The sequence below is a fragment of the Oncorhynchus masou genome, chromosome 26 (assembly GCF_036934945.1).
Source record: "Oncorhynchus masou masou isolate Uvic2021 chromosome 26, UVic_Omas_1.1, whole genome shotgun sequence".
Classification (NCBI taxonomy): Eukaryota; Metazoa; Chordata; class Actinopteri; order Salmoniformes; family Salmonidae; genus Oncorhynchus; species Oncorhynchus masou.
Genome location: NC_088237.1, coordinates 19,279,754 through 19,307,201, shown reverse-complemented (window position 1 = coordinate 19,307,201; position 27,448 = coordinate 19,279,754). Strand labels below are relative to the sequence as shown.

Below are 27,448 nucleotides of genomic sequence, written 5' to 3'. Positions count from 1 at the left end.
GCCAGTCTCAGTCAGTCTTAAAAAACATCTCAAACTCACTCATGTTGCTAGTGACATAACAGCCCACAGTTTCACACATAAGGACTGAGTCATCACCAGTGTCCATATAGATCAGATTTTATTTAGAAGCAAAGATGTGGTGGTGAACGCACACACAGGAAATCACACTCATCATTTACAGAACAAGGTCACGGGTCAAGTCTAAGCAGGGTCACTGAGCCTTTGGGGGCACCCACTCATGGATCTTCTTGCGCGTGGTGGAGTAGGGCACGTACGCCTGGGCCGAACCACTCACGTTGAACTGGTGGACCTCTGCCAGGAACTTCTTGGGTGTAGGAGGGTGTGTGGTGGGGGGGTTGTCTGTCATACAGTGGAGCCAGCGATGCCTGAGGAGATTTAAGATTGGGAGATAGCATCAGGTACTCATCTCATCAATAGAAGGTTCTTAGACGGTAAAAACACGATTAAGACACCAGTACATCAACTCAATGAGTACCACCCAAATCTATGACAATTCCATACTCAGAACTTTGTCAGCAATTTTACTATGAAGGCCTGTCTCTCCAACATGGCAATGGCCCAGTCACTGAGATGGAGGCAACTCCACCTGTGTCAAACCAAGTGAGATGCATTTACCATTCAGCAGGTACCATGCTGCCATCCACCTCCCACATGGTGTTCTTTCCATTCATCTCCGTGGTGTAGATCACCCAGCGGTGACGACCTGACAAGGAGAGGTGTTACTCTGAGTACACTACAGGTCTTTGAACAGCCCTCTCTACCACACTTCTACTACTTGATTTCCCCACACTCTGACCAATCAACTCCATATGGAAAATATATGTGCCGACTACATTCAGAGATAATATGATGATTGTCACTGCAGTACATAGCCGAAGTCCATCACTGGTAATGCGAGCTGAGGTTTCGGTCTGTTCGACCTTACCAAAAAAGTATCGTGTGTCCTCAAAGTACTTGTTTCCATACTTGTCCACGCCAATCAGGGCTCCCGTTTTCACATCATTTGCCCTGCAGCAAAATAACAGTCACTCCAAGTTAGATAAATTGCTGGCTAGTCCATTAGCACTGTCTAATTTATCAGACCGGATACAGGTCAGAGATCACACAATCAAGTAGTCTTAAAACAGATTTTAAAAAGAGCAGTGAATCCGTTTGTTTACCAATGAAGCCAGTTATAGTAGTTAACGATAGGAAGTTAGCTAGCAGGTTGCCTGTCGACCGGGGAAACTTATTTATCTCGAGTAAATGCATTGAACGTGACAACCACCTCTATAGATTACAAAGCACATTATATCGCTCTTCAACTGACCTGAATAACTGAACAAATAAGCCTTTCACACCACCGTGACCTCCTAACTGTCCCAAAGCCCTTCGAACGACATGAATATACTCCGCCATTTTTAGACGGGACTGATTTGGGTAACGGACACTGTTGTACTTTCCGGTTGAAACGCTTCCCGGTCCACAGTAGTTCCGTCCATTGTTTCAAGTCTAACTGTAGTTAGTCTACGAACAGCATTTCAAGCCGTTCCAAGCACTGTTTCTCTTCTGTGATGACAGTAAACGAGTAAAGTAAACCGTAGTAAGAAAATGCTACCACCTAACTGTCCATTTTGAAGTGTCTCAATACTAGAAACACTTTGATGACAATTTTATGGTAACCTATTGTAAAAAAATAAATAAATAACAGTCTTGTCTCAAGTGTATCTTAACGTTACTTGGGAGCAAAATGTGATGACTAATATGGAAGTATCATTTAGAAGCTAAATGTAATGACATACTAATTAGTTATAATAAAATACATTTAAAAAATACTTTCATACAGTGTCTTCAGAAACTATTCACAACCCTCGACTTTTTCCACGTTTTGTTGTTTTACAGATGTCGTGTCACTGGCCTACACGCAATAAACCACAATGTCAATGTGGAATTCTGGTTTTAGACATTTTTACAAATTGAAACGTCTTGAGTAAATAAGTATTCAACCCCTTTGTTATGCCAAGTCTGAGTTCAGGAGTAAAATTGTGCTTAACAAGTCACATAATAAGTTGCATGGACTCAATCTGTGTGCAATAATAGTGTTTAACATGATTTTTGAATGACTACTCCATCTCTGTACCCCACACATACACTTATCTGCAAGGTCCCTCAGTCTAGCAGTGCATTTCAAACACAAATTTAACCACAAAGACCAAGGAGGTTTTCCAATGCCTCGCAAAGGGCACCTATTGGTAGATGGGTAAAAAAACAGACATTGAATATCCATTTGAACATTACACTTTGGATGGTTTATCAATCAATAAAACTGCAAAACATGTGGCAAATAAATTAACTTTATGTCCTGAATACAAAGGGTTATGCTTGGGGAAAATCCAACACAACACATCACTGAGTACCACTCTTCATATTTTAAAGCATGATGGTGGCTAGAGCATGTTATGAGTATACTTGTCATCAGCAAGGACTGGGGAGTTTTTTTTAGGATAAAAATAAATAGAATAGAGCTAAGCACATGCAAAATCCTAGAGGAAAACCTGGTTCAGTCTGTTTTCCAACAGAAACTGAGAATCAAATTCACCTTTCAGCAGGACAATAACCTAAAAGACAAGTTGCTTACCAATATGACATTGAATGTTCCTGGGTGGCTGAGTCACAGTTTTGACTTAAACCGGCTTGAAAATCTATGCCAAGACTTGAAAATGGCTGTGTTGCGATGACCAACTTGACAGAGCTTGTAGAATTTTAAAAGAATAATGTGCAAATAATGTACAATCTAGGTGTGCAAAGCTCTTAAGAGACTTACCCAGAAAGACTCAGCTGTAATTTCTGCCAAAGGTTATTCTAATATGTATTGACTCAGGGGTGTGAATACACATGTAAATGAGATATTTCTGTATTTAATTTTCAATACCCCCCCCCCCCCCAAAAAAAATGTAGAATTCAGGCTGCAACACAACAAAATGTGGCATAAGTCAGGGTAAGTACTCTCTGGAGGCACTGTACTTATGCAGAGTCATCTTATTCAAAGGAAGAAAAGTGCAGAGTAAACCCACAGAGTGAGCGTTGGAGTAAATATGAGTCATATTTTGAAATACTCTTATCTTCCTCAACACAGCGCTTTGATCACTGAGCTCAAAGCAGAAATAAGACAGCCGAGGAAGACTTCTTTATCAGGGTCAAACTTAAACACATGCAAAGAATCCACACCCACAAAGACATGCCTGCACCCACACATCAATCAGTACTATGCAATAAAATAACTCCGTGACAGTAATCTAAAGCGGAAAGATTTACTAACTCCCTCATCCCTTGATGTCTCAAAGCATGAAATTGAGTCATGATGCAAAGTCACTTTCAGAGGTTTCATTAAAGTGGTGCCTGACAGTTCTGCAGAAATATTATTTACAGATGAGACACGATGGCTCTCGAGTGATTGTGTATAAGGGTGGAGGGACATTTAGTCTCTATAAAATATTATCTGTTTTGAATTATCCCTAATGTTTCTGTGTTATAAACTTCATTTCCCATAAGGCCACCTGCCATAATGGTGTAGTAGTGCAACCTGATTAGTACATTTGAAGTACTAAATGTAAACTCAAAAACAAAATCTATTTAAATACATAATGGATATTTACACTGTTTAATGTCAGATGTGCCGGCCAAAGTAGTCACTGTGATAATATAATATCCTAATTCAAATGAATAATTAATGAAACAATGCACCAGATAATTAAATACAGTTCTCTGTATCTATATTATTACAAGATAATTGCGCATATTAAAGGCACTGTCTGGATGTTGCTTTATTGCTAGTGAGCAATTCCTAAGGTATACATTTCATTCTCCATTCCATGTCTACCTCAAAAGACAAACATTATTTTCTAATCTGTTCACTTTAAATTATTCAATAAAAAAATTATACAAATGAGGCCTGGATTAAAAGATTCCTCCTAATGAATCCAACAAGTCTGTTGTGGCAGTTTAAAACAAACTAGTGAGGCATTGTTACAACACGTGCTTTTACAACCATCATGGCATACAATACAAAAGGTAGCTACTACTTATTACAAAAGTGACAAAGATAGTATCCGTTATCAAATAAATCATATTTCTAAAATCACATAATTATGGACATTGAGAAATGTACAGTTCTATATAAATATTAGCTCTCGACTTTTACACACAAAAAAAGTACATTTTACTCTCCCAATTCTACATATTACCCAACCACCGTTTCTGAGTCTAACAAATACGCTTTAAAAATGCATTTGTTCTATAGGCTGTGTAGTAAAATATTGACATTATGCCATTTCCAGTTTTATCCAGTATACTGCATTATACATGTGGTAGATGTACTGAGTTAAGCCTAACAGAGAATAACAATATAAACCGACCTCTGTAATTTTGCTATATTTCTAAGGAGCAAAATGCTCATCTCCTGTGTCTCTGTGGCACCCTGTTTTTTCACAGTTGAATCCAACCACCTGCAGTGCACCAGAGAAGCTTCCCTACTCAGAGAGAACCCACTGCTTCTCACCCTTCTTTGTAACTGGTATCCATCCCATCATGCAAGGTTCCCACTCTAATCACCATTCCAATTTCCATAATTCATCAATATTTGAGTTGATACTTTTCTTACAATATGATAAATTTCCCAAAGAAAATAACAAAATTCTTTAACTTTTCAGGGATAATGTAAATCAATAGCAATTTACATCAAATCATTTTCAATGACTTTCAAGGCTTTTTGTGGACCGTGGGAACCCCTGTATAAGGTAGCAGGCTGTCCACAGACAGCAATTCTGTTAACACTTCCACACACACACGCTTCAGGACATGACCATTGACCCACAGCTGTGACACTTAACGATTCCATCTAAGATCCAGAACAGATAGATATGCAGCCTATGGGGCTCAACACACCCATAACCTCAGAGCTCCACTGGAAGCATGGTGGTTTGACCAAGGGCACATTTTCAACGGATCCCAACATTTACAATGAATGTAATATAGAGCTGACACAAAGTCCATATTTCCACCAGAAAGACAATGATGTCTGCTCTTCACACCACTGGGACTCTGGGGTCTCCTGGTGAACAGCCAGACCGGTTCATCAGGGCTCGGGGTGTGGGGAGGGCTTCCTGAGCTGCTGACCCCTGACATGTCTAGAGGACAAGGATCAAAAGGTGTCCTTCAACTGGCTCCAGGGGAAAGACATGAGCTGACTGGTTTAGGTGTTAAAGAATCATGGCCTCCTGGAAAGCCTCTATCCACCTGAGAGAAAATTGAGAAACACAACAAATTTTATTATATTGGCACCTGGGAAAAAAACACTCATCAATAAACATTATATTGATAAAATAACTATATGAATGCTTTCACCCTCCCACGCTCAGGAGTTATCTGTTACAGCGCGGTCCCCTCCTGATTGATGAATACTCCATTACCTCTGTGCAGTGGGGATGTCGTCAGCCTTGAAGATATAGAACAGGGTGTTTTTGTGGTACAGTTTAAACTGCAGCTTCTGGAAAGGGCCACACTTCTCCTCCCGCAGGAAGAAGCCTAGCAGAGGCTGGCTCTCTAGAGCAGCTACGTCCTGGAGAGAGGGAGAGAGGTACACATGTCACACACACACACACACAAACACACACACAATGCACAAATATGTGTTTGTGACTAGAGTGGCGTAGGTGTTACCTCGCTGGCAGCGTAGGTGTACAGGACTTTGTTCTTGATGACGAACCATAGCCTCTTCCATTGCTTCTTGTTGCCCTTTGACCTCTGTAGGTAGCCACTCATGGAGGAGTTCTCTGTGTTTGCAGACACCTCTTTGAGAGCAGCTGGGATCTTCTTCTGTTTCCTGGAGAAAGAGAATCCCCCAGATCTGCCAGTAGGAGACAGTGCCCCAGAAGCAACACGGTCACCTAGGAAACACACGAACACAAAGCACCCTCTGACATACATAATGAATTCACAATAACAAACAACACAGGGTTTAAATCATGACTTCAATTCATTCAATTTTTAATATTTGAAATAGTGAAAACCCTTTAATATTTCCTATGTATTCATGTAAAAGCAGCATACTGTTCTCCTGTAGCTTGACGAAGCAGTGGTCACACACACGAGCCGGCTGGTTCTTCAAGTACTCTAGATAGAACTTACTGGACGAGCACGTCTGACACACCACCTGCAATACACACAGTGAGTGAGAAAACCACTACACACACGCGCACACACAAACACACACATATGGAGTATAGTAGTGAACCATTGTAAACGAGGGCCCTTGTCCTTTCCTTACCTTCCCGCAGGCTCGGCAGTGGTGGCGTCTCCAGGTGAGGGTGAACTCACAGGTACAGACCATACACATGGTGGCCCTCAGGTCTGGGATCCAGATAGGGGCCTTAGAACCCAGTGGGGCCCCACTGTCACACACACCATCAGCCTACACAGAGAGAGACGGTTATAGCCATAACAAGTGGATTGTAGCAAAATTATACTGGCTATGGTAACAGTGGGATCGGAGTGTTCCCATATTCAGTCAGTCGAATGAGCTGGAACTATACATGCTACAAGCACGTGCATGCTCACTCACGAAACACACACACACTGCCTCACCTCCTCCTGACACCCACACTGCCTCACCTCCCCCTGACACCCACACTGCCTCACCTCCTCCTGACACACACACTGCCTCACCTCCTCCTGACACCCACACTGCCTCACCTCCTCCTGACACACACACTGCCTCACCTCCTCCTGACACACACACTGCCTCACCTCCTCCTGACACACACACTGCCTCACCTCCTCCTGACACACACACTGCCTCACCTCCTCCTGACACACACACTGCCTCACCTCCTCCTGACACCCACACTGCCTCACCTCCTCCTGACACACACACTGCCTCACCTCCTCCTGACACACACACTGCCTCACCTCCTCCTGACACACACACTGCCTCACCTCCTCCTGACACACACACTGCCTCACCTCCTCCTGACACACACACTGCCTCACCTCCTCCTGACACACACACTGCCTCACCTCCTCCTGACTCCGGCTGGAGATGAAGGTGATCTTCTTCCTGGTGTGGTCGTCTATCGCCGTGGCGATGGCTGCCAGCCACTCATCTCTCTCTGTGGCCGAGCTGCCAGGCAGAAACAACAACAGAAACTTCTGTAACCAATCAAAAGCCATTGGAACTGTACCCACAACCAATTAGAAGGGTAACTCATCAGAATGTCCATAATGTTAGGCGCCACCTTCAGGTGTTCAGGTGTGTCAGTGAGCAGGTTCTCACCTGGCAGACAGGATGAAGGAACGCTCCACACTCTCAATGTTCAGTTCATTCTGATACGCCTCCTGACTGGGCTTACTCACCTTAATAAAATAAACACGTGTTTTCGATGAGGCTTTAGAAGATTTTTGTCAAGGGTAAATGTGTGTTCAGCCCTGCCTGTACTCACCTTCATGCCCGCCAGAGAGAGCATGCTGTTGAGTTTATACTGACCAGACTGAACTGGAGTGGTGTACAGAAGAGTGTCATTGAACTAGAGAAAGAGACAGATACACACGCCACATCAACATACAGATACTTGGGGGGTAATGTTCTGGTCTACAGACAGTGTTGGAAGTGAACTAAGCCAGACTCTAAATGAACTGCAGAACTGTAACTGTAACGGGTCAGGTATCACAATGAGACCTCCACTACCCCGGAGGCATCAGTCAGTACTCACCAGGAAGAACATCCGTGGCTGCATGACCTTCCTGGACAGCTTCATCAGAGTGCCCTCCTTAAGAAACACCTGGGGACAAGAAGTGATCGCAACAGATGAGATCACAGGTGTGTGTGAGTGTGTGTGTGTGTGCACGTGTCATAGTGCTGGACACTCACCCTGCCCGGCTGAACAATCTCATGCTGTCCGTTCAGACTGTACTGAATGTGCATCAGCTTCTGAAAGTTATCCTGGAAGATAGAGACAGACCGGGGTCAGAGGAAATGCAATGGGATGCCTTTGGACAAATTCTCATGAGGATGGACATGGTGTGACGTCTCACCCCTTGTTTCATGATGTCGTTGGCATGGTTGGCCACCTCCTTCACTATGCCCAGAGCAGCTGTAAGGTCAACATGATTAACATGCCGTGAGAGTGTCTGTGAGAGAGAATGGCATCACACCGGATATTGTCACACACAGCCTGATCAACATTGTTCCACTCACCCTGCGTGTCTTTGTAGTCAGACGAGTCCTCGGGAAGGTTCTTCAGATAATCTGTAGAAGAGCAGGGAGTTACATCAGTCCCAGATCACACTAAATCAGGTATACAGTGCCTTGCGAAAGTATTCGGCCCCCTTGAACTTTGCAACCTTTTGCCACATTTCAGGCTTCAAACATAAAGATATAAAACTGTATTTTTTTGTGAAGAATCAACAACAAGTGGGACACAATCATGAAGTGGAACGATATTTATTGGATATTTCAAACTTTTTTAACAAATCAAAAACTGAAAAATTGGGCGTGCAAAATTATTCTTATTATTATATCTTTATGTTTGAAGCCTGAAATGTGGCAAAAGGTCGCAAAGTTCAAGGGGGCCGAATACTTTCGCAAGGCACTGTATATACAGTATGTTTTACATAATCAGTTTATACATGTGGAGAACTGTGTCTGCACTAGGTGGCAGAGTGTTGCCGATGCACTAAATAGTGCAAGTACTCCACTGTGTCCACTAGGTGGCAGAGTGTTGCCGATGCACTAAATAGTGCAAGTACTCCACTGTGTCCACTAGGTGGCAGAGTGTTGCCGATGCACTAAATAGTGCAAGTACTCCACTGTGTCCACTAGGTGGCAGAGTGTTGCCGATGCACTAAATAGTGCAAGTACTCCACTGTGTCCACTAGGTGGCAGAGTGCTGCCGATGCACTAAATAGTGCGGGCTCCATGGGATGCAACAGCATCATAGCCGCAGGAAGTGAGGGTGCTGCAACACCCCCTGAAAATAAAATACAAATAAGTACAAAAGTAGTGCACTGGGCCTCAACTAGAATTAGCGGACACATATAGACCTCTGGAGCACGTGCAAAAAAACTCTGCTTTGGGAAAAACTTCATAATTTAACACTATAATTTGATTTGATTAAGAACAGTATCTTGCAGGATTCAATAGTTGGAATTGCAAGAGTTGTTGCCCTGTCCCTTTCTCTGCTATAGTCATTCTAAGGGAATCCAGAAAGAACAAAACCCTGTCCTCAAACACTTCCATCAAAAGGTGCAAAGTCATGAGCAAAGACAAAAAACATCCAAATAAAATAAAATTTTGTTTGTCACATTCACATGGTTAGCAGATGTTAATGCAAGTGTAGCAAAATGTTTGTGCTACTAGTTCCGACCGTGCAGTAATATCTAACAAGTAATCTAACCTAACAATTTCACAACTACCTTATACACACAAGTGTAAAGGAATGAATAAGAATATGTACATAAAAATGTATGAAAGAGCGATGGCTGAACGGCATAGGCAAGATGCAGTAGATGGTATAGAATACAGTATATACATATGAGATGAGTAATGTAGGGTATGTAAACATTATATAAATTAGCATTGTTTAAAGTGGCTAGTGATACATTAATTACATACATTTTTTCATTATTACAGTGGCTAGAGACGAATCTGTATGTTGGCAGCAGCTACTCAATGTTAGTGATGGCTGTTTAACAGTCTGATGGCCTTGAGATAGAAGCTGTTTTTCAGTCTCTCGGTCCCCGCTTTGATGCACCTGTACTGACCTTGCCTTCTGGATGATAGCGGGGCGGACAGGCAGTGGCTCGGGTGGTTGTTGTCCTTGATGATCTTTATGGCCTTCCTGTGACATCGGGTGGTGTAGGTGTCCTGGTGGGCAGGTGATGCGTTGTGCAGACCTCGCTACCCTCTGGAGAGCCTTACGGTTATGGGTGGAGCAGTTGCCATACCAGGCGGTGATACAGCCCGACGGGATGCTCTCGATTGTGCATCTGTAAAAGTTTGTGAGTGTTTTAGGTAACAAGCTGAATTTCTTCAGCCTCCTGAGGTTGAAGAGGCGCTGCTGTGCCTTCTTCACCACACTGTCTGTGTGGGTGGACCATTTCAGTTTGTCCGTGATATGTACGCCGAGGAACTTAAAACTTTCCACCTTCTCCACTACTGTCCCGTTGATGTGGATAGGGGGCTGCTCCCTCTGCTGTTCCCTGAAGTTCACGATCATCTCCTTTGTTTTGTTGACATTGACTGTGAGGTTATTGTCCTGACACCACACTCCGAGGTCCCTCACCTCCTCCCTGTAGGCCGTCTCGTCGTTGTTGGTAATCAAGCCTACCACTGTAGTGTCGTCTGCAAACCTGATGATTGAGTTTGAGGCGTGCATGGCCACACGGTCATGGGTGAAGAGGAAGTACAGGAGAGGGCTGAGAACGCACCCATGTGGGGCCCCAGTGTTGAGGATCAGCAGGGTGGAGATGTTACCTACCCTCACCACCTGGGGGTGGCCCGTCAGGAAGTCCAGGACCCAGTTGCACAGGGTGGGGTCGAGACCCAGGGTCTGAGTTTGGAGGGTACTATGGTGTTAAATGCTGAGCTGTAGTTGATGAACAGCATTCTTACATAGGTATTCCACTTGTCCAGATGGGTTAGGGCAGTGTGTAGTGTGATAGCAATTGCGTTGTCTGTGGACCTATTGGGGCGGTAAGCAAATTGGAGTGGGTCTAGGGTGTCAGTTAGGGTGGAGGTGATATGGTCCTTGACTAGTCTCTCAAAGCACTTCATGATGATGGAAGTGAGTGCTACGGGGCGATAGTCATTTAGCTCAGTTACCTTCGCTTTCTTGGGAACAGGAACAATGGTGGCCCTCTTGAAGCATGTGGGAACAGAAGACTGGGATAAGGATTGATTGAAAATGTCCGTAAACACACCAGCCAGTTGGTCTTCGCATGTTCTGAGGACGCAGCCGGGGATGCCGTCTGGGCCGGAAGCCGTGCGAGGGTTAACACGTTTAAATGTTTTACTCACGTTGGCTGCAGTGAAGGAGAGCCCGCATGTTTTGGTAGCGGGCCGTGTCAGTGGCAATGTGTTGTTGTCAAAGCGAGCAAAGAAATTGTCTTGTTTGCTTGGGAGAAAGACATTGTGGTCCGCGACGGGGCTGGTTTTCCTTTTGTAGTCCGTGATTGACTGTAGACCCTGCCACATACCTCTCGTGTCTGAGCCGTTGAATTGCGACTCTACAGTCGTGGCCCAAAGTTTTGAGAATGACACAAATATTAATTTTCACAAAATCTGCTGCCACAGTTTGTATGATGGCAATTTGCATATACTCAAGAATGTTATGAAGAGTGATCAGATGAATTGCAGTTAATTGCAAAGTCCCTCCCTTCCATGCAAATGAACTGAATCCCCCAAAAAACATAGCCACTGCATTTCAGCCCTGCCACAAAAGGACCAGCTGACATCACGTCAGTGATTGTCTTGTTAACACAGTTGTGGTTGTTGACGAGGACAAGGCTGGAGATCACTCTGTCATGCTGATTGAGTTTGAATAACAGACTGGAAGCTTCAAAAGGAGGCTGGTGCTTGGAATCATTGTTCTTCCTCTGTAAACCATGGTTACCTGCATGGAAACACGTGCCGTCATCATTGCTTTGCACAAAAAGGGCTTAACAGGCAAGGATATTGCTGCCAGTAAGATTGCACCAAAAATCAACTATTTATCGGATCATCAAGAACTTCAAGGAGAGCGGTTCAATTGTTGTGAAGAAGGCTTCAGGGTGCCCAAGAAAGTCCCCCAAGCGCCAGAACCATCTCCTTAAGTTGATTCAGCTGCGGGATCGGAACACCACCAGTACAGAGCTTGCTCAGGAATGGCAGCAGGCAGGTGTGAGTGCATCTGCATGCACAGTGAGGCGAAGACTTTTGAAGGATGACCTGGTGTCAAGAAGGGCAGCAAAGAAGCCACTTCTCTCCAGAAATAACATCAGGGACAGACTTATATTCTGCAAAAGGTACAGGGCTTGGACTGCTGAGGACTGGGGTAAAGTCATTTTCTCTGATGAATCCCCTTTCCAATTGTTTGGGGAACCCGGAAAAAAGCTTGTCCGGAGAAGACAAGGTGAGCGCTACCATCAGTCCTGTGTCATGCCAACAGTAAAGCATCCTGAGATCATTCATGTGTGGGGTTGCTTCTCAGCCAAAGGAGTGGGCTCACTCACAATTTTGCCTAAGAACACAGCCATGAATAAAGAATGGCACCAACACATCCTCTGAGAGCAACTTCTCCCAACCACCCAGGAACAGTTTGGTGACAAACAACGCCTTTTCCAGCATGATGGAGCACCTTGCCATAAGGCAAAAGTGATAACTAAGTGGCTCTGGAACAAAGCATCGATATTTTGGGTCCATGGCCAGGAAACTCCCCAGACCTTAATCCCATTGAGAACTTGTGATCAATCCTCAAGAGGCGGGTGGACAAACAAAAACCCACAAATTCTGACAAACTCCAAGCATTGATTATGCAAGAATGGGCTGCCATCAGTCAGGATGTAGCCCAGAAGTTAATTGACAGCATGCCAGGGCGGATTGCAGAGGTCTTGAAAAAGAAGGGTCAACACTGCAAATATTGACTCTTTGCATCAGCTTCATGTAATTGTCAATAAAAGCCTTTGACACTTTTGAAATGCTTGTAATTATACTTCAGTATTCCACAGTAACATCTGACAAAAAATCGAAAGACACTGAGCAGTAAACTTTGTGGAAATTAATATTTGCGTCATTCTCGAAAACTTTTGGCCACGACTGTACTTTGTCTCTATACTGACACTTAGCTTGTTTGATTGCCTTGCGGAGGGAATAGCTACATTGTTTGTATTCGGTCGTGTTTCCGATCACCTTGCCCTGATTAAAAGCAGTGGTTAACACGTTCAGTTTTGCGCGAATGCTGCCATCAATCCAAGGTTTCTGGTTGGGGAATGTTTTAATAGTAGACGCTGTGGGTACAACATCAACAATGCACTTGCTAATAAACTCACTCACCGAATCAGCTTATTCATCAATGTTATTGTCCAACGCTATGTGGAACATATCCCAGTCAACGTGATCGTAGCAATCTTGAAGCGTGGAATCCGTTTGGTCTGACCAGCGTTGAACAGACCTGAGACTTTCTGTTTTAGTTTCTGTCTATAGGCAGGGAGTAACAAAATGGAGTCGTTGTCAGATTTTCCGAAAAGAGTGCGGAGGAGGGCTTTATATGCGTCGCGGAAGTTAGAATAACAATGATCCAGGTTTTTACCAGCCCTGGTCGCACATTCAATATGATGATAAAATTTAGGGAGTCTTGTTTTCAGATTAGCTTTGTTAAAATCCCCAGCTACAATAAATGCAAACTCAGGATATGTGGTTTCCAGTTTACATAGAGTCAAATGAAGTTCTTTCAGGGCCATCGATGTGTCTGCCTGGGGTGGGATAAACACGACTGTGATTATGATCGAAGATAATACTCTTGGTAGATAATGCGGTTGGTATTTGATTGTGAGGAATTGTAGGTCAGGTGAACAAAAGGACTTCCGAGTTCCTGTATGTTGTTATGATCACACCACATCTCGTTAATCATAAGGCATACACCCCCGCCATTCTTCTCCCCAGAGATGTTTGTTTCTGTCGGTGCGATACGTGAAGAAACCAGGTGGCTGTACCGACTCTGATAACATATCCCGAGTGAGCCATGTTTCCGTGAAACAGAGAATGTTACAATCTCTGATGTCTCTCTGGAAGGCAACCCTTGCTCGGATTTTGTCTACCTTGTTGTCAAGAGACTGGACATTGGCGAGTAGTATGCTCGGGAGTGGTGCCCGATGTGCCCGTCTACGGAGCCTGACCAGAAGACCACTCCGTCTGCCCCTTCTGCGGCGCAATTGTTTTGGGTCGCCGGCTGGGTTCCGATCCATTGTCCAGGATGGTGGACCAAACAGAGGATCCGCTTCAGGAAAGTCGTATTCCTGGTCGTAATGTTGGTGAGTTGACGTTTTCTTGATCAAATAATATGGAAAACAACCACTTTTTATGCAGTATTAATTTACCATCCTTACAAACCACTTAATCTAAATGTACATGACTGTATTGTACATAGGCTGGTCATCTAGGTTTGTACCTATAGACTTTCTATCAGCATGAAGAAAAACAATGGACAATACAGTAATTGAGTACATTGAGACATCAAGTGGTTTGTGATGAGGTGATGATGTGGCTCAGTTTGTAGAGCAAGGCACTTACATTGCCAGGATTGTGTGTTCGATTGAAAATGTATGGGCGCACTACTGTAAGTTGCTCTGGATAAGAGCGTCTACTAAAATAGAAAAGGAATGAATCGACCATTTCAGTTTTCACATAGAAATAAGTTGCATTTGCAAATTATTAAAAAAAAACTTGAAAACGTATATCAGGCAAGTATTTTTATATTCCAGAAGTATTATCATACTTACTGTTTTGTACAGATAATTATCAGACTCAAGTTACAAATGCTGGTAAACAGTCAAATACATAAAAACATGTTTTTTTAAATCACAGTGCACTGGGCCTTTCCTAGTCCAGTATTAGCAGACCGATATAGACTCTTCAGCACAGCACCCCTCCCTGCATATCCAGTAACCCCACCCCCATCTGTGTGTATGTGTGTGTACCTGTGAGCAGAAGCTGATACTGGGGGATTCTCTGTACAGGTTTCAGCAGGTAGTGCTTCAGAGCCAGGCTGGCACATCGAGGACTCATCTGGGACAGAGTACAGGAGAATTGTCCCACACATTTGCAGTATTAACAGCATACATACACACATCTAGCTCCACGTCCTTGGCACCAATGTAGTCTTCAGACTATGTCTGGCTTGTTACATCTAAACACCCACGTATTTTACCACTCTATCATCAACTATGCGGATAGGAACTTCCTCTGACACACACACACACACACACAGCTGTTTACCTCAAACTCCCGGACCACAGCGGCGAAGCCAGGGTTTTTCCTACACTGTTCATCCAGCATAGCCACGTTGTTGTCAAACTGCCGGATGTAGGTGGAGTACATCTTCAGGTACGGCCCCTTCTGAACAAAGATGTCTGCCAGCCTCTGGTGGTCCCCCCTACACAGCAGAGAGAGAGGTGAGAGGGGCAGGGGGAAGAGAGGCGGAGGGAGGGAGATGGTCATTGTGGTCTGAGTTCAGCTGTCTAAGGCTTGGCATGGTCAGTTGAGGTTTGTATCTCTGGTGCTGATAATGATGGTGAGGGTGCGTACCAGTGGGCCACTCTCTCCTCTAGCTCCCGGAGCAGGTCTCGGTTGAGCTGGTATAGTTGAGGCAGGTAGTAGAGGATCTGGGTTAGAATACGCTCTTCAACCACCGGCTTACCATTCTGACGCGTCACCTTGGCAACCGCGTCTCGGAAATCCTGCAGGGAGCGAGGGGGTTAATGTCGACAGACGAATGAAGGGAACTGACACAGCGACAACAGAGTGGTGGGAGACTAATTAACACAAACACACAGCTGCAGGGCAGAGAGACGTTACACAGTACAGCACAGGAACACCTGGTTATCACCTCATAAACATGCGTCCCTCTGCATCATACACACACACAACTGAGTCAGCACTCTCACACTGCCCAGTGAGCCAACACACACATCCAGGTGGAAGGAAGTGGTGAGACAACCAGGGCAGGGTCCCAATGTCCTGGTGAACACTGTCACACAACCACAGCCCCATACCCACAATAAAACACACACAGCTGCAGTGTGAAGGACTGAAACATGTAGAGTTGAAGTCGGAAGTGTACATAGTTAGGTTGGAGTCATTAAAAATCGTTTTTCAACCACTCAACAAATTTCTTGTTAACAAATTATAGTTTTGTCAAGTCAGTTAGGACATCTACTTTGTGCATGACAAGTAATTTTTCCAACAATTGTTTACAGACAGATTATTTCACTTATAATTCACTGTGTCACAATTCCAGTGGGTCAGGTGTTTACATACACTAAGTTGACTGTGCCTTTAAACAACTTGGTTAATACCAGAAAATAATGTAATGGCTTTAGAAGATTCTGATAGGCGAATTGACATCATTTGAGTCAATTGGAGGTGTACCTGTGGATGTATTTCAAGGCCCACCTTCAAACTCAGTGCCTCTTTGCTTGACATCATGGGAAAATCAAAAGAAATCAGCCAAGACCTTAGAAAAAAATGTGTAAACCTCCACAAGTCTGGTTCATCCTTGGGAGCAATTTCCAAACGCCTGAAGGTACCACGTTCAACTGTACAAACACCATGGCCTAAGCAGCCGTCTTACCGCTCAGGGTGGAAACTAGTTCCATCTCCTAGAGATGAACGTACTTTGGTTCAAAAAGTACAAATCAAATCCAGAACAGCAGCAAAGGACCTTGTGAAGATGCTGGAGGAAACCGGTACAAAAGTATCTATATCCACAATACAAAGAGTCCTATATTGACATAACCTGAAAGGCCGCTCAGCAAGGAAGAAGCCACTGCTCCAAAACTCCATAAAAAAGCCAGACTACGGTTTGCAACTGCACATGGGGACAAAGATCGACATTTTGGGAGAAATGTCCTCTGGTCTGATGAAACAAAAATATAAATGTTTGGCCATATTGACCATCATTATGTTTGGAGGAAAAAGGGGATGGCTTGCAAGCTGAAGAACCCCATCCCAACTGTGAAGCCCGGGGGTGGCAGCATCATGTTGTGGGGGTGCTTTGCTGCTGGAGGGACTGGTGCACTTCACAAACTGGATGGCATCATGAGGTTGGAAAATGATGTGGTTACATTGAAGCAACATCTCAAGACTTCAGTCAGGAAGTTAAAGCTTGATCGCAAATGGATCTTCCAAATGGACAATGACCCCAAGCATACTTCCAAAGTTGTGGCAAAATGGCTTAAGGACAACAAAGTCAAGGTATTGGAGTGGCCATCACAAAGCCCTGACCTCAATCCTATAGAAAATGTGTGGGTGGAACTGGAAAAACGTGCAAGGAGGCCTACAAACCTGACTCAGTTACACCAGCTCTGTCAGGAGGAATGGGCCAAAATTCACCCAACTTATTGTGGGAAGCTGGTGGAAGGCTACCCGAAACACTTGACTAAAGTTAAACAATTTAAAGGCAATGCTACCAAATACTAACTGAGTGTATGTAAACTTCTGACCCACTGGGAATGTGATGAAAGAAATAAAAGCTGAAACAAATCATTATCTCTACTATTATTCTGACATTTCACATTCTTAAAATAAAGTGGTGATCCTAACTGACAGGGAATTTCTACTAGGATTAAATGTCAGGAATTGTGAAAAACTGAGGTGTATGTAAACTTCCGACTTCAACTGTATCTCTAGAAAACATGTCAAAAGTCAAGTCAAAATATAATGCAACACATTATTGTACACAACATATCAAATGAGAACCATCCTATAGGGTATAAGGGAGGACTTAAGTGTGAAACCAAAACACACACACACGCACACACACACAGGATTAGCTGAGGCATTTCTATGTCTGGGGGTCTTCCACCCACTCACTCACTGCAGGAAGCAGCTGTTCTGTGGCCAGGGGCAGCCATGGAGACTGAAGAATGTGATTTGACCTCTTTCTTTAAGTCTCCCTCTCCCCCTCTTTCATCTCTCTTTCCCTCTCCGTCTCTCTCATGCCCCATATTCAAAATTAGTCCCATAGTGGGCCCTGTTTAAGGCAGTGTGTGTGTGTGTGTGTGTGTGTGTGTGTGTGTGTGTGTGTGTGTGTGTGTGTGTGTGTGTGTGTGTGTGTGTGTGTGTGTGTGTGTGTGTGTGTGTGTGTGTGTGTGTACCTGCGATTCCCCTTTCGGGCAGTCTGAAAGCCACTCCCAAGAGGAAATCTAATGTCGACCATGCGGCCGTCTAAGACAAATTGTGGGTTTAGAGAGATTTTAGAGACAAGGCTATGCGAGACAAAAAAATGTATTTTTTATTTTACCTTTATTTAATTAGGCAAGTCAGTTAAGAACAAATTCTTATTTTCAATGATGGCCTAGGAACAGTGGGTTAACTGCCTGTTCTGGATTAAAGCATTTAAAGCATTTTTCCTTTAAATAAATAAAATATTGAAATCCAACACACAGTCTATCTTCCGCTGCAAAATCAAATCCTTTTTAAGAGCCCAGGACAGTTTGACCTGGCTGGTACAATTGACCACCTCAGTCTGACACAGCCCAGCCCTGCCCAGTAGACCAGACCAGTACAGTAATCACCACAACACTACCACCCGGAGTTAACATCACTCATCAGAGATCCCACACCCACCTGTCACCTCCCCCTGAGACCAACATCAAAGCACCCAGCTCTGTCGTCACGGTTACCTGCTCCACCTTTCACCCAAACAGGCACAGAGCAGGGACGTTATTCCACCCACCAGGCAGTAGCAGTGAGCTAGCTAGCCGGTAGTTAAATATAATGAAACAACTCTAGCCTATGTTTCCACTCTATAAAGCCACCACTTGAAAGTTGAAACTAGCAACACATGCTTGACTCCTTAGCTTCGTTTATGATTTAGAAAATGTGAGTCTAAGTGTTTATCACTGATGCTGCTAAGTGTAACAGGAACAACAACAACAGTTGTACCAGGGACAACTGCCTCAGGGGCTGGGGAGAAAGGCAACACGGCTCAGCTAGTCGAAGGCTTGCTGAGTAACACCATTGAACACACAGATAACACGTAGATATGGTGCTCATCAAAAGCCCAGAGGCTTAAGTGATACTTACTATGTGAAGAAGCTTCAGGACGTCCACAAACCTGAAGGGAGAGGAGATGGGTGTAAAATATTATATATGACAAAAAAAGACACCCAGCGCTAAAAAAAAGGAAAGATTCTGTGGTATATTCTCATGATAAAGTCATTCATTGCGTGTGTGTGTGTGTGTGTGTCTCGGGTACTCACACTTTCTCAGAGCTCATGATCTCTTGGGCGATATGCACCACCTTTTTCCTCTTCACCTCATCCTCCTGCTGGAACGACAGACAGAAAGACAGACAGAGAAAAGCACAGCATTCAGTACAAGTAGTGTAAAAAGCTAGCTAACCATATTCTAAATGTTACAGACATACATCCACTTACAAGGTCACTGCAGCTCACCATCTGACTATCCTGCTATAGTATGCATAGGCACAATAATCTGCCCATTTGCTGTTTCTAAACAGACACTCAACAGAGATTATGTCCGAAAGCAGGGGTGCCGTTTCACCCGTCTCTTTCCCTCGCTACTCTCTTATCCACTTCAGCTATTTTCTCTCCCCTCTGCACTCTCCCTCCCTCACTCTCTCTCCCCCTTTCAGTCTGATAGTGAGTGGTCTGGGCTGGAAATGGGGTGGTCTTAATTTGGACAGTGGCCTTGCCCTTGCATGATTGAAGGGGCCTCCTGCTCCTAATTGTGTGTGTGTGTGTGTGTGTGTGTGTGTGTGTGTGTGTGTGTGTGTGTGTGTGTGTGTGTGTGCTCGTGTTTTTGTCTGTTACAAACACAGGCTTTTAGAGCAGGGGTTCTGAAACTTTTTCCGCCTGGGACCCAGTGTTTTCCTGGGACCCAAGCTTAGGAAAAAATGCAACTATACGTAAATATCGGTACATTTCATTGCCCTTATGCCAAAAATATATAACAATACCCATAAATCTTTTCATGTTTATTTTTCCCCATTAAAAACACTCTTACATATCTGTCTAGGTTGGAACTATTGTGGTTAAAATACAATAAATTATTGGATTCTGAACTGGAATAAACAGATTGATCACATCACACAGATGTATAACAGAACACACACACACAGGCTTTTTGATCGTGCAAACCTCCGCAACAGTACAGATTTATTTTTAAATCAAGCCTACTGTACATCTTACTGTATAAATTATTGTTGATAGAGAATCTAGGTTGAAACTGCTGCTGTTAAAAATGCATTTATTTTTATTCTGAACTGGAATAAACTGATTGATCACATCACACAGATGTAGACCAGAAAATACACACACACAGTCCTAATGAGAGGTGTGTGGCTGGTTGAAGTTTTCAACAAGCAGGTCTATTCTGGACTCTGCTTTAGACAGTGCAACACTCAAGTCATGCTCAGCATTAAAACTGTGTCTGTACTTGAGAACCCTGACTTGCATAGGTATGTAGTGCCAAACTGGATCTGAACATCTACTGCTTTATCAGTCAGGCAGGAGACCGCTTCCTGCTGCAGATGAGCAACCCAGAACTGTGAGTGTTTGCCCCCAAAAAATAATCTTTCTTCAAACAGTTTATTCCAGTTCAGAATAAAAAGTATTACATGTAACAGCAACAGTTCCAACCTAGACTTGTTTTCAACAATAAGTTCTACAGTAAAATGTACAGTAGGCCTGAATTTTTCATCTTCATCTGTACTGTTTCTTAGGGTTGCACTCTCAGCAGCTAGTTAGCAGGCTTTGGCTAACGTTAGCTACTAGCTGGTTAACGTTACAAGGCCAGGGGATTGTTTGAAAGATAAACTCACATATACTACTATGAGAGATAGTACTCCCTTATTTCCGCTTATTATCACCTGTTATTAAATGACAACAATGCCTTGTTAGTTGACTTACTTTTCCACTGTCGAAGCACTGATTCCCGAAGCATCCTGCCCTGTTCTGAAAGATCTCCCTGGGTTTACCGTCATACTGTGGATGCTTGGTTAGGACGTGTCATTTGATTCATTTGTGGGTTTTGTGAGGCTCATTACTAAACACTTCCCCACACAAAACACAGTGTGGCTGCTCCTCGTTATTTCTTAAAGTTTGTATGACAAAGTCATCCCTGTATATGCGTTTCATGACGATTGAGCTCAGTCAGAACATGTGACTAGCATGAGTCCATTTCATGACGATTGAGCTCAGTCAGAACATGTGACTAGCATGAGTCCATTTCATGACGATTGAGCTCAGTCAGAACATGTGACTAGCATGAGTCCATTTCATGACGATTGAGCTCAGTCAGAACATGTGACTAGCATGAGTCCATTTCATGACGATTGAGCTCAGTCAGAACATGTGGCTAGCATGAGTCCATTTCATGACGATTGAGCTCAGTCAGAACATGTGGCTAGCATGAGTCCATTTCATGACGATTGAGCTCAGTCAGAACATGTGGCTAGCATGAGTCCATTTCATGACGATTGAGCTCAGTCAGAACATGTGACTAGCATGAGTCCATTTCATGACGATTGAGCTCAGTCAGAACATGTGGCTAGCATGAGTCCATTTCATGACGATTGAGCTCAGTCAGAACATGTGACTAGCATGAGTCCATTTCATGACGATTGAGCTCAGTCAGAACATGTGACTAGCATGAGTCCATTTCATGACGATTGAGCTCAGTCAGAACATGTGGCTAGCATGAGTCCATTTCATGACGATTGAGCTCAGTCAGAACATGTGGCTAGCATGAGTCCATTTCATGACGATTGAGCTCAGTCAGAACATGTGGCTAGCATGAGTCCATTTCATGACGATTGAGCTCAGTCAGAACATGTGGCTAGCATGAGTCCATTTCATGACGATTGAGCTCAGTCAGAACATGTGACTAGCATGAGTCCATTTCATGACGATTGAGCTCAGTCAGAACATTTGGCTAGCATGAGTCCATTTCATGATGATTGAGCTCAGTCAGAACATGTGGCTAGCATGAGTCCATTTCATGACGATTGAGCTCAGTCAGAACATGCGGCTAGCATGAGTCCATTTCATGACAGCTGCGAGTGGGAATAACAAGTCAGTGGTTTGAACCACAGCGCTGCAGGGTGTGGGTCGTGCAATGATCTTCAAGAAAACTGCAGAAAAAAGACCCGGTAAACCGCAAAGAACACGGGTATCCCCCTCTACCTCTCCCACTCGCGCAGCTGCCAAACTGAGCAGAGAGGGCACTGAACCGAGAGAGCAGTTGCACTTGGCCAAATCAATTCCAGTAATTAATGCAATACCTCGCGACCCACCATTGACAGGTACGTGACCCCATACTTTAAGAAACGCTGCTTCAGAGTATCATGCATAGGGTCAGACAGGAGTTTCAGAGTTATTCCTGCCTGATAAACCCTCTATGTCTGACCCCGAGACCCCAGCTCCATCACACGCAGGCAGTGTGATATCCCCGCCTGCCTTTCTTTCCTTCATAGAGCCCTGTGCCCAGCACCCATTTTGGCTCCATGACGCCTGTCCGATGGTGTCCTTATCACTCGTGTTATGCTTGCCAATATCCTTCCTGTTATACCACCTGTCATCACTGTCATTACTCTGGCTCAGTTATATCCCCTCTGTTATCACTCACACCTCACTGCATGGCCATAGGACCTACCAGAGCAAACACATCTAAAGAGCCCTACCGTAACCTTATTGACAAAGCCGCCACATCCACTGTCTATCTGGGTGTGTGTGCGTACCAGCGTGTCCTCCTGAGCCAGTGTTGCAGATTGTGTGACCATCCCCAGTTAATAACAACCACATAAGGATGTGTGTGTGTATTAAAGATATCTACCTGTCTGTCTTCTTCTGACAGCTCCAGGTGCTCCTTGCTGGAGGTGGAGCTGTTGTCATCCTCGTCAGAGCTGTGGACTTCCTCCTCAGAGTGAGCATCGTCCAATCCATGCCAGCCTCTGCAGGCAAAACAGGAAGGTCACCGCATTATCCTCATGGTTATTAGCCAGAGTGTGTGTGCACTTACACATACAGTATATCCATGCAAGCATACCACGTACACACACTTCTGAATGGCCTTTTGAACATTTTATGGAAACAGTAATTGGCACAATGTCTCTATAGCCATGGGACTCAGATGATCACCAGCCTTAAACACGGATGTCAATACTTTGTCCACAGCTGTACTCAGGTAAACATAGTTTCCATGAAGACTCCACAGACTGCTGGCAGCAGGGCACGAGTCTGCTCTTCAGTCAGCTGATACAGGTCTGTCTGCTGAGTGGCACAAGTAGCAACATGTGTTTGTGCCACTAATGTTTTCATCTTGGCTTCACAGCCTTTCCAGGAGATATTATCACCACTGGATTTTGAACCAAACAAACCCAAAGTACTATCTACTTTCTAATCTGGAGGACTCATAAGATACTGTCACTCTTTATTTTGACTACTTTATTTTTACTACTTCTTTCCCCCTCCTCTTGTCTCTCCTTTTCCCCTCTATACCCTGTTTCTCTTCCCTACCCCCCCATCTTTCTCTCTTTTCTCCCATTCTTTCACTCTCTCTTTCTCTTCCTCTCTCACTCCATAGACAGGACTTCCTGCACACTGGGTCAGGCACAGAGTGCCTCTTGTTTACTGCCTGAGGCTAGTTACATAAACGGAACAGGCTCAGATGCTTGGGAAACACTACAGATTCACGACACACATACACATTCTTTCAAACAACCACAACGGCATACACATACACACATGCATGCAAGCACGCACGCACACACACAAGCACGCACAAATGCAAGCATCTTTCAAACGATGAAACACATAAAATCACACAGTGAATGATAAACACTAATATTATCCAACTGGAGTACCAGATCTGGGCAGCTAGATATATGTGGAACTGTTGCATACTGCTCTTTACTGCTGAACTCTTTGAGTCTAATATTTCCCTTCATCTGCCCGTCTTTCTACCTGTCCTGTAATCAGAGTGGCTTAGCAAAATACTGGTCTGAGCACGCACGTGCACTGCACACACACAACTGCACCCACACAACTGCCTTTTGATATATGAAGTAAACACACACACACACACACACACACACACACTTGAATGAGGATGTGAATACAGTGAGTTGGGAGGCCTGACTCTTGTTAGCAAGGACCGTGTCCAGTCCATTCACCCATCCACACACGCAAATATTTTTGTGTCCAATACAGTAGAAAAATATTAAATTACGCTGAGTCAATCAAAAAGCGGTTTACTGGGAATAGGAGAGAGAGCGAGAAACTGAAAGAGAGATGGGAGAGAGATGGCAGAGAGAGAGGGAACGGGAGAGATATGGGAGAGGAACAAGAAGAGATGAGAAAGCGAGAGCCAGAGAGTGGGAGGGAGGGAGAAGGAGAGAGAGAGGCTGGTGGTTGCTGGAGGTTTGTTTTCCCTGTTCAGAGTGCAGTGTGGCATTTCTGCGATTTTCAGACATTTCCTGCCCTGGCCACTGAAAATAACCCACAGGAAAACGGCCCAACCTGTTGCGCATCAATGCTCTATTCACAGCCTGGAGGGCTAACATTGAAGCTAACTCTCACACTCGTACAAGCACAGCCTGCTAATGCTAATTCTATAGTATAGTATAGTACACACAATGTACCTGACGTGGTCTTACCACCATGTAAATGCATAGTTTAGCACCAAAGTGGGACCAAGACTGCAAAGTGAAAACTAACTCTCACACAAGCACAACCGGTGCTAAAAACACTGGCCTAAATACTAAAATACTTTCTGTCTCACTGTGACACAGTACACACACACACACAAATAGAAACCACTAAACACAGTACATACACCCATGGCATTGTTCTATGCTCAAAATCAAAACATTTACTGTAAATTGCTCGAGTCTCTCTTTCCAGGATATCGAATTCATGAAGCATTAAAGCTCATTAAAAGTGACACATCTATGACTGACGTGGTACATTAACACTACGGTAACAATAATTAGCATGGTGTAATAACCAAGTTATTTACTGTAGACAACTAATGATCAAAGGATTATGATCAGCTCTGTAACTCGGGATGAGTTGAAATCTAAGTCGCCCATGACACACGAGAGGCACGATGCAATCAGACAACAAGATGACACACACTCTGTGGAAACCTGACCCAGACCCTTTGTGTGTGTAGACAGAGGAAGAAAGAATTCACACTCACACGCACAGTCGCACACACACCACACACGTGCACGCACAAACACACACACTGTGACACACATGCTGTACCTCTCATAGTCAATGGAATGGGGTCGCTTATAGTCGCAGTGGCTCTCGTATGGATCCTGCACCTCATAGACGTCTGAGTCACTGTGTCTGTGTGTGCTTGGGTCCAGACTGTGTGTGAGTGGCCAGCCCAGCCGTGCGCTGAGGAAAGGCAGGTTCATGTACTCCGGTATCTCCTCATACAGAGGAACGTTCTCATACTCTACCGACCCCTCTCCATCCCTGCCAGACACCCCCACGTTGCCGTCGGACTGGTCCACCGTGCCCCCCCCCCCGCCCGGCTCCACGCTGGTACAATCCAGAGATTGGCCGCTTCTGGCCAGTAACCGTGGCAACATCCTGACAGACAACCGCAGCTCCAGAAGCTTCCGGAAGGAAAGGCTCCTCTTGGTGCCGTCGGCGCGGGCCAGCAGGTCAGCCGAGGAGAAGGACTGTGCCCTCTGTTTTCCCCCCAGCAGAGCTGCTTTCCCCTGGGGGGGCCCTCGGCTGCTGCCGCCGCTGCTGTGTCTGGAAGAGCTCTGCCTGCTGAAGAAGGGCCTTGGGAAGCGCCAGGCTGGTTTCTCCTGTGGGGTGGCAGGCAGCTCCCTCATGGGGGTGTTGGCGTGGTGCGGAGGGGGTGGAGGGGGGGTGATGGACGGGGGAGCACCCGCTGGCAGGCTGTGTCTCTGGGGCTTCCTGGGTGGGGCCCTGGGTGACCCTCCCTCTTCCGCTGAGCCGGCCTTCATTGTCATGCCGACGGGGGGCGGGCGGCAGCTGAGCTTGATCTGTTTGGGCAGGCTCCGGGTGATGGGGTAGCGCTCAAAGTCTCCGTACCCGTCCTCAACTTCCTCTTCCTTCTCTTCCTCTTCATCCACTCCTCCTCTTCTCTCTGAGGTTAGTGTGTTAAGCTCAGGCTGAGAGAGCAAGTCCAGAGAGTGGGAGGTGTTTCGGTTGAGGGGACAGTGGATGGCTCTGTGGAGGCGGGGGGAGAGGGACTTCTGTCTAGGTGGAGGCACAGGGTGAGGCTCCTCTTCAACTTCAGGGTCCTGGGAGGGTGAGGGACTGTCATACACTCCCTGGGTGTGTTCTTCCTTCTCTGAGGTGAGACATCTCCCCCCACTCCCCTCAGTCTCCCCCACCTCTCCCCCCTGTGAGCGGTTCTTTATCTCCCCCTCATGGGTGCTGGCCTCCAGGCCGTCCTGCCTTACCAGGGCTGGCTTACGGGGCTTACGTGGCAGTGGCACGGGCAGGGGCTTACTGGGGGCAGCAGGGACTGAAAGGTCAGTGGGTAGCCTGGGTATTCTGGAACACTGTGTACTGCTTTCTGCGTGGGGGGGGGTGCTGTCAGGCTCACTGTCCATCTGGGTGGGGGAGAGGGTGGGGGGTAAAACTTGTGGGGGGCTGCGGGTGGATGGAACAGTCTGAGAGGGGGTGCGGATGGGGGGGATTGTCTGTGGGGGGGTGCGAATGGGGGAGACTTCCAGTGGGAGGATGAGGGGAGTGGGAATTGTGTTGCTCTCATTGCAGTCTATATTACAGCTGTCAGTGTATGTCTGTTCTGCATTAGAAGCTTTAGTCTCAGTCTGTGTAAGTGTCTCTGCCACCTCAAGAACATTACATGACTGGTCCCCAGACCCAGTCTGATACTGCTGACCCTCCTGTCCTTTCTGGTTCCTCTGTCTCTCCTCTTTGTTCCCCTGCAGCTTCTCCTCATTCCTGCTCCCCTCTCCATCCCTCTGCCCCTCCTGTCTCTGAGGTTTGTCCTTGAGTCTGAGATGGAAGGTGTTGGTCACTCCTCCGCTCTCCTCACTGTCTCCGTTCTCTGTTTTACCCGGCCGATTGGCTACCAGCGTTCCAGTGCTTTCCCTGGCATTCCCGTTTGGCCAGGAGCCGAGCGTATCGCTCCCGACCTCTGTAACATTCCCATTCCCTAGTCGTTTGCATTGGGAGCAGTCCTGGAGTCCGCAGGAGCACGTAGGAATGATGTAGTCCGAGTCGCGCAGGATGGGCTGCGACAGGATCCCGTTTCTGGAGTTGAGGAAGGAGAGGCTGTGGTCTCCAGCCCCCCGGCACTCCTGGGAAGGGGTTTGGGGTACTCTGAGTCTGGGTGGTGGGGGAGAAGCCGGGGCTGCTGGGGCGGAGGGTTTGGAGAGGCATGGTTTGGGTGCCACAACAGGTTTGGCTCTCTTTAGCACGGCAGGGGAGGGTTGGGTATGAAGGGGGGCGGATTGGGAAGGCTGGGAGAGGAGAAGATCGGGTTTGGGGGCGATGGGAGGAGGCGAGAGCTTCACCGAGGGGGCGAGTTTGGGTTTGGGAGCCACTGGCGGCTTCTTCACACCTGTAGAGAATTAGAGGAGAAGGAAGAGAGTAGACATTAAGACAATGCTGGGGAGGGGGGCTGCTGAAAACACACACGTCACAGGAGGAAAAG

At 45.6% G+C, this 27,448-nt stretch overlaps 2 protein-coding genes across 2 annotated transcripts in view; both read right to left on the bottom strand.

Annotated features, from left to right (window-relative positions):
- Positions 1-99: 99 nt before the first annotated feature.
- Positions 100-1,444, bottom strand: LOC135514979 (NADH dehydrogenase [ubiquinone] 1 alpha subcomplex subunit 12-like). Its single transcript, XM_064938750.1, has 4 exons — positions 1,331-1,444; positions 947-1,029; positions 637-724; positions 100-386 (listed from the first exon to the last, which is right to left on the bottom strand). The coding sequence occupies exons 1-4, from the start codon at positions 1,417-1,419 to the stop codon at positions 212-214; spliced, it is 435 nt and encodes a 144-aa protein (XP_064794822.1). The 5' UTR covers positions 1,420-1,444; the 3' UTR covers positions 100-211.
- A 2,201-nt stretch (positions 1,445-3,645) lies between these two features.
- LOC135514976 (FYVE, RhoGEF and PH domain-containing protein 6-like) overlaps positions 3,646-27,448 on the bottom strand; it is a 30,544-nt gene continuing 6,741 nt past the window's right edge. The window contains exons 2-20 of the mRNA XM_064938741.1: positions 25,042-27,355; positions 22,607-22,724; positions 19,012-19,079; positions 18,836-18,866; positions 15,335-15,486; positions 15,026-15,182; positions 14,728-14,815; positions 8,252-8,302; positions 8,089-8,147; positions 7,925-7,996; positions 7,767-7,835; positions 7,497-7,580; positions 7,331-7,410; positions 7,075-7,177; positions 6,326-6,469; positions 6,109-6,211; positions 5,719-5,945; positions 5,469-5,617; positions 3,646-5,295 (exon numbers count right to left, since the gene is read on the bottom strand). Coding sequence (XP_064794813.1) covers positions 5,259-5,295; positions 5,469-5,617; positions 5,719-5,945; positions 6,109-6,211; positions 6,326-6,469; positions 7,075-7,177; positions 7,331-7,410; positions 7,497-7,580; positions 7,767-7,835; positions 7,925-7,996; positions 8,089-8,147; positions 8,252-8,302; positions 14,728-14,815; positions 15,026-15,182; positions 15,335-15,486; positions 18,836-18,866; positions 19,012-19,079; positions 22,607-22,724; positions 25,042-27,355 — 4,106 coding nt within the window. The 3' untranslated portion in view covers positions 3,646-5,258. The remainder of the gene's footprint in view (positions 5,296-5,468; positions 5,618-5,718; positions 5,946-6,108; positions 6,212-6,325; positions 6,470-7,074; positions 7,178-7,330; positions 7,411-7,496; positions 7,581-7,766; positions 7,836-7,924; positions 7,997-8,088; positions 8,148-8,251; positions 8,303-14,727; positions 14,816-15,025; positions 15,183-15,334; positions 15,487-18,835; positions 18,867-19,011; positions 19,080-22,606; positions 22,725-25,041; positions 27,356-27,448) is intronic.

Bases quoted from the DNA above. Each gene is read 5' to 3' on its own strand.
- LOC135514979 (XM_064938750.1), bottom strand. From the start codon at position 1,419: ATGGCGGAGTATATTCATGTCGTTCGAAGGGCTTTGGGACAGTTAGGA. The intron at 1,030-1,330 runs GTCAGTTGAAGA...ATTTTGCTGCAG, and splicing joins TTATTTGTTCAGTTATTCAG to GGCAAATGATGTGAAAACGG. The intron at 387-636 runs GTAAATGCATCT...AAATCTCCTCAG, and splicing joins AGCATGGTACCTGCTGAATG to GCATCGCTGGCTCCACTGTA.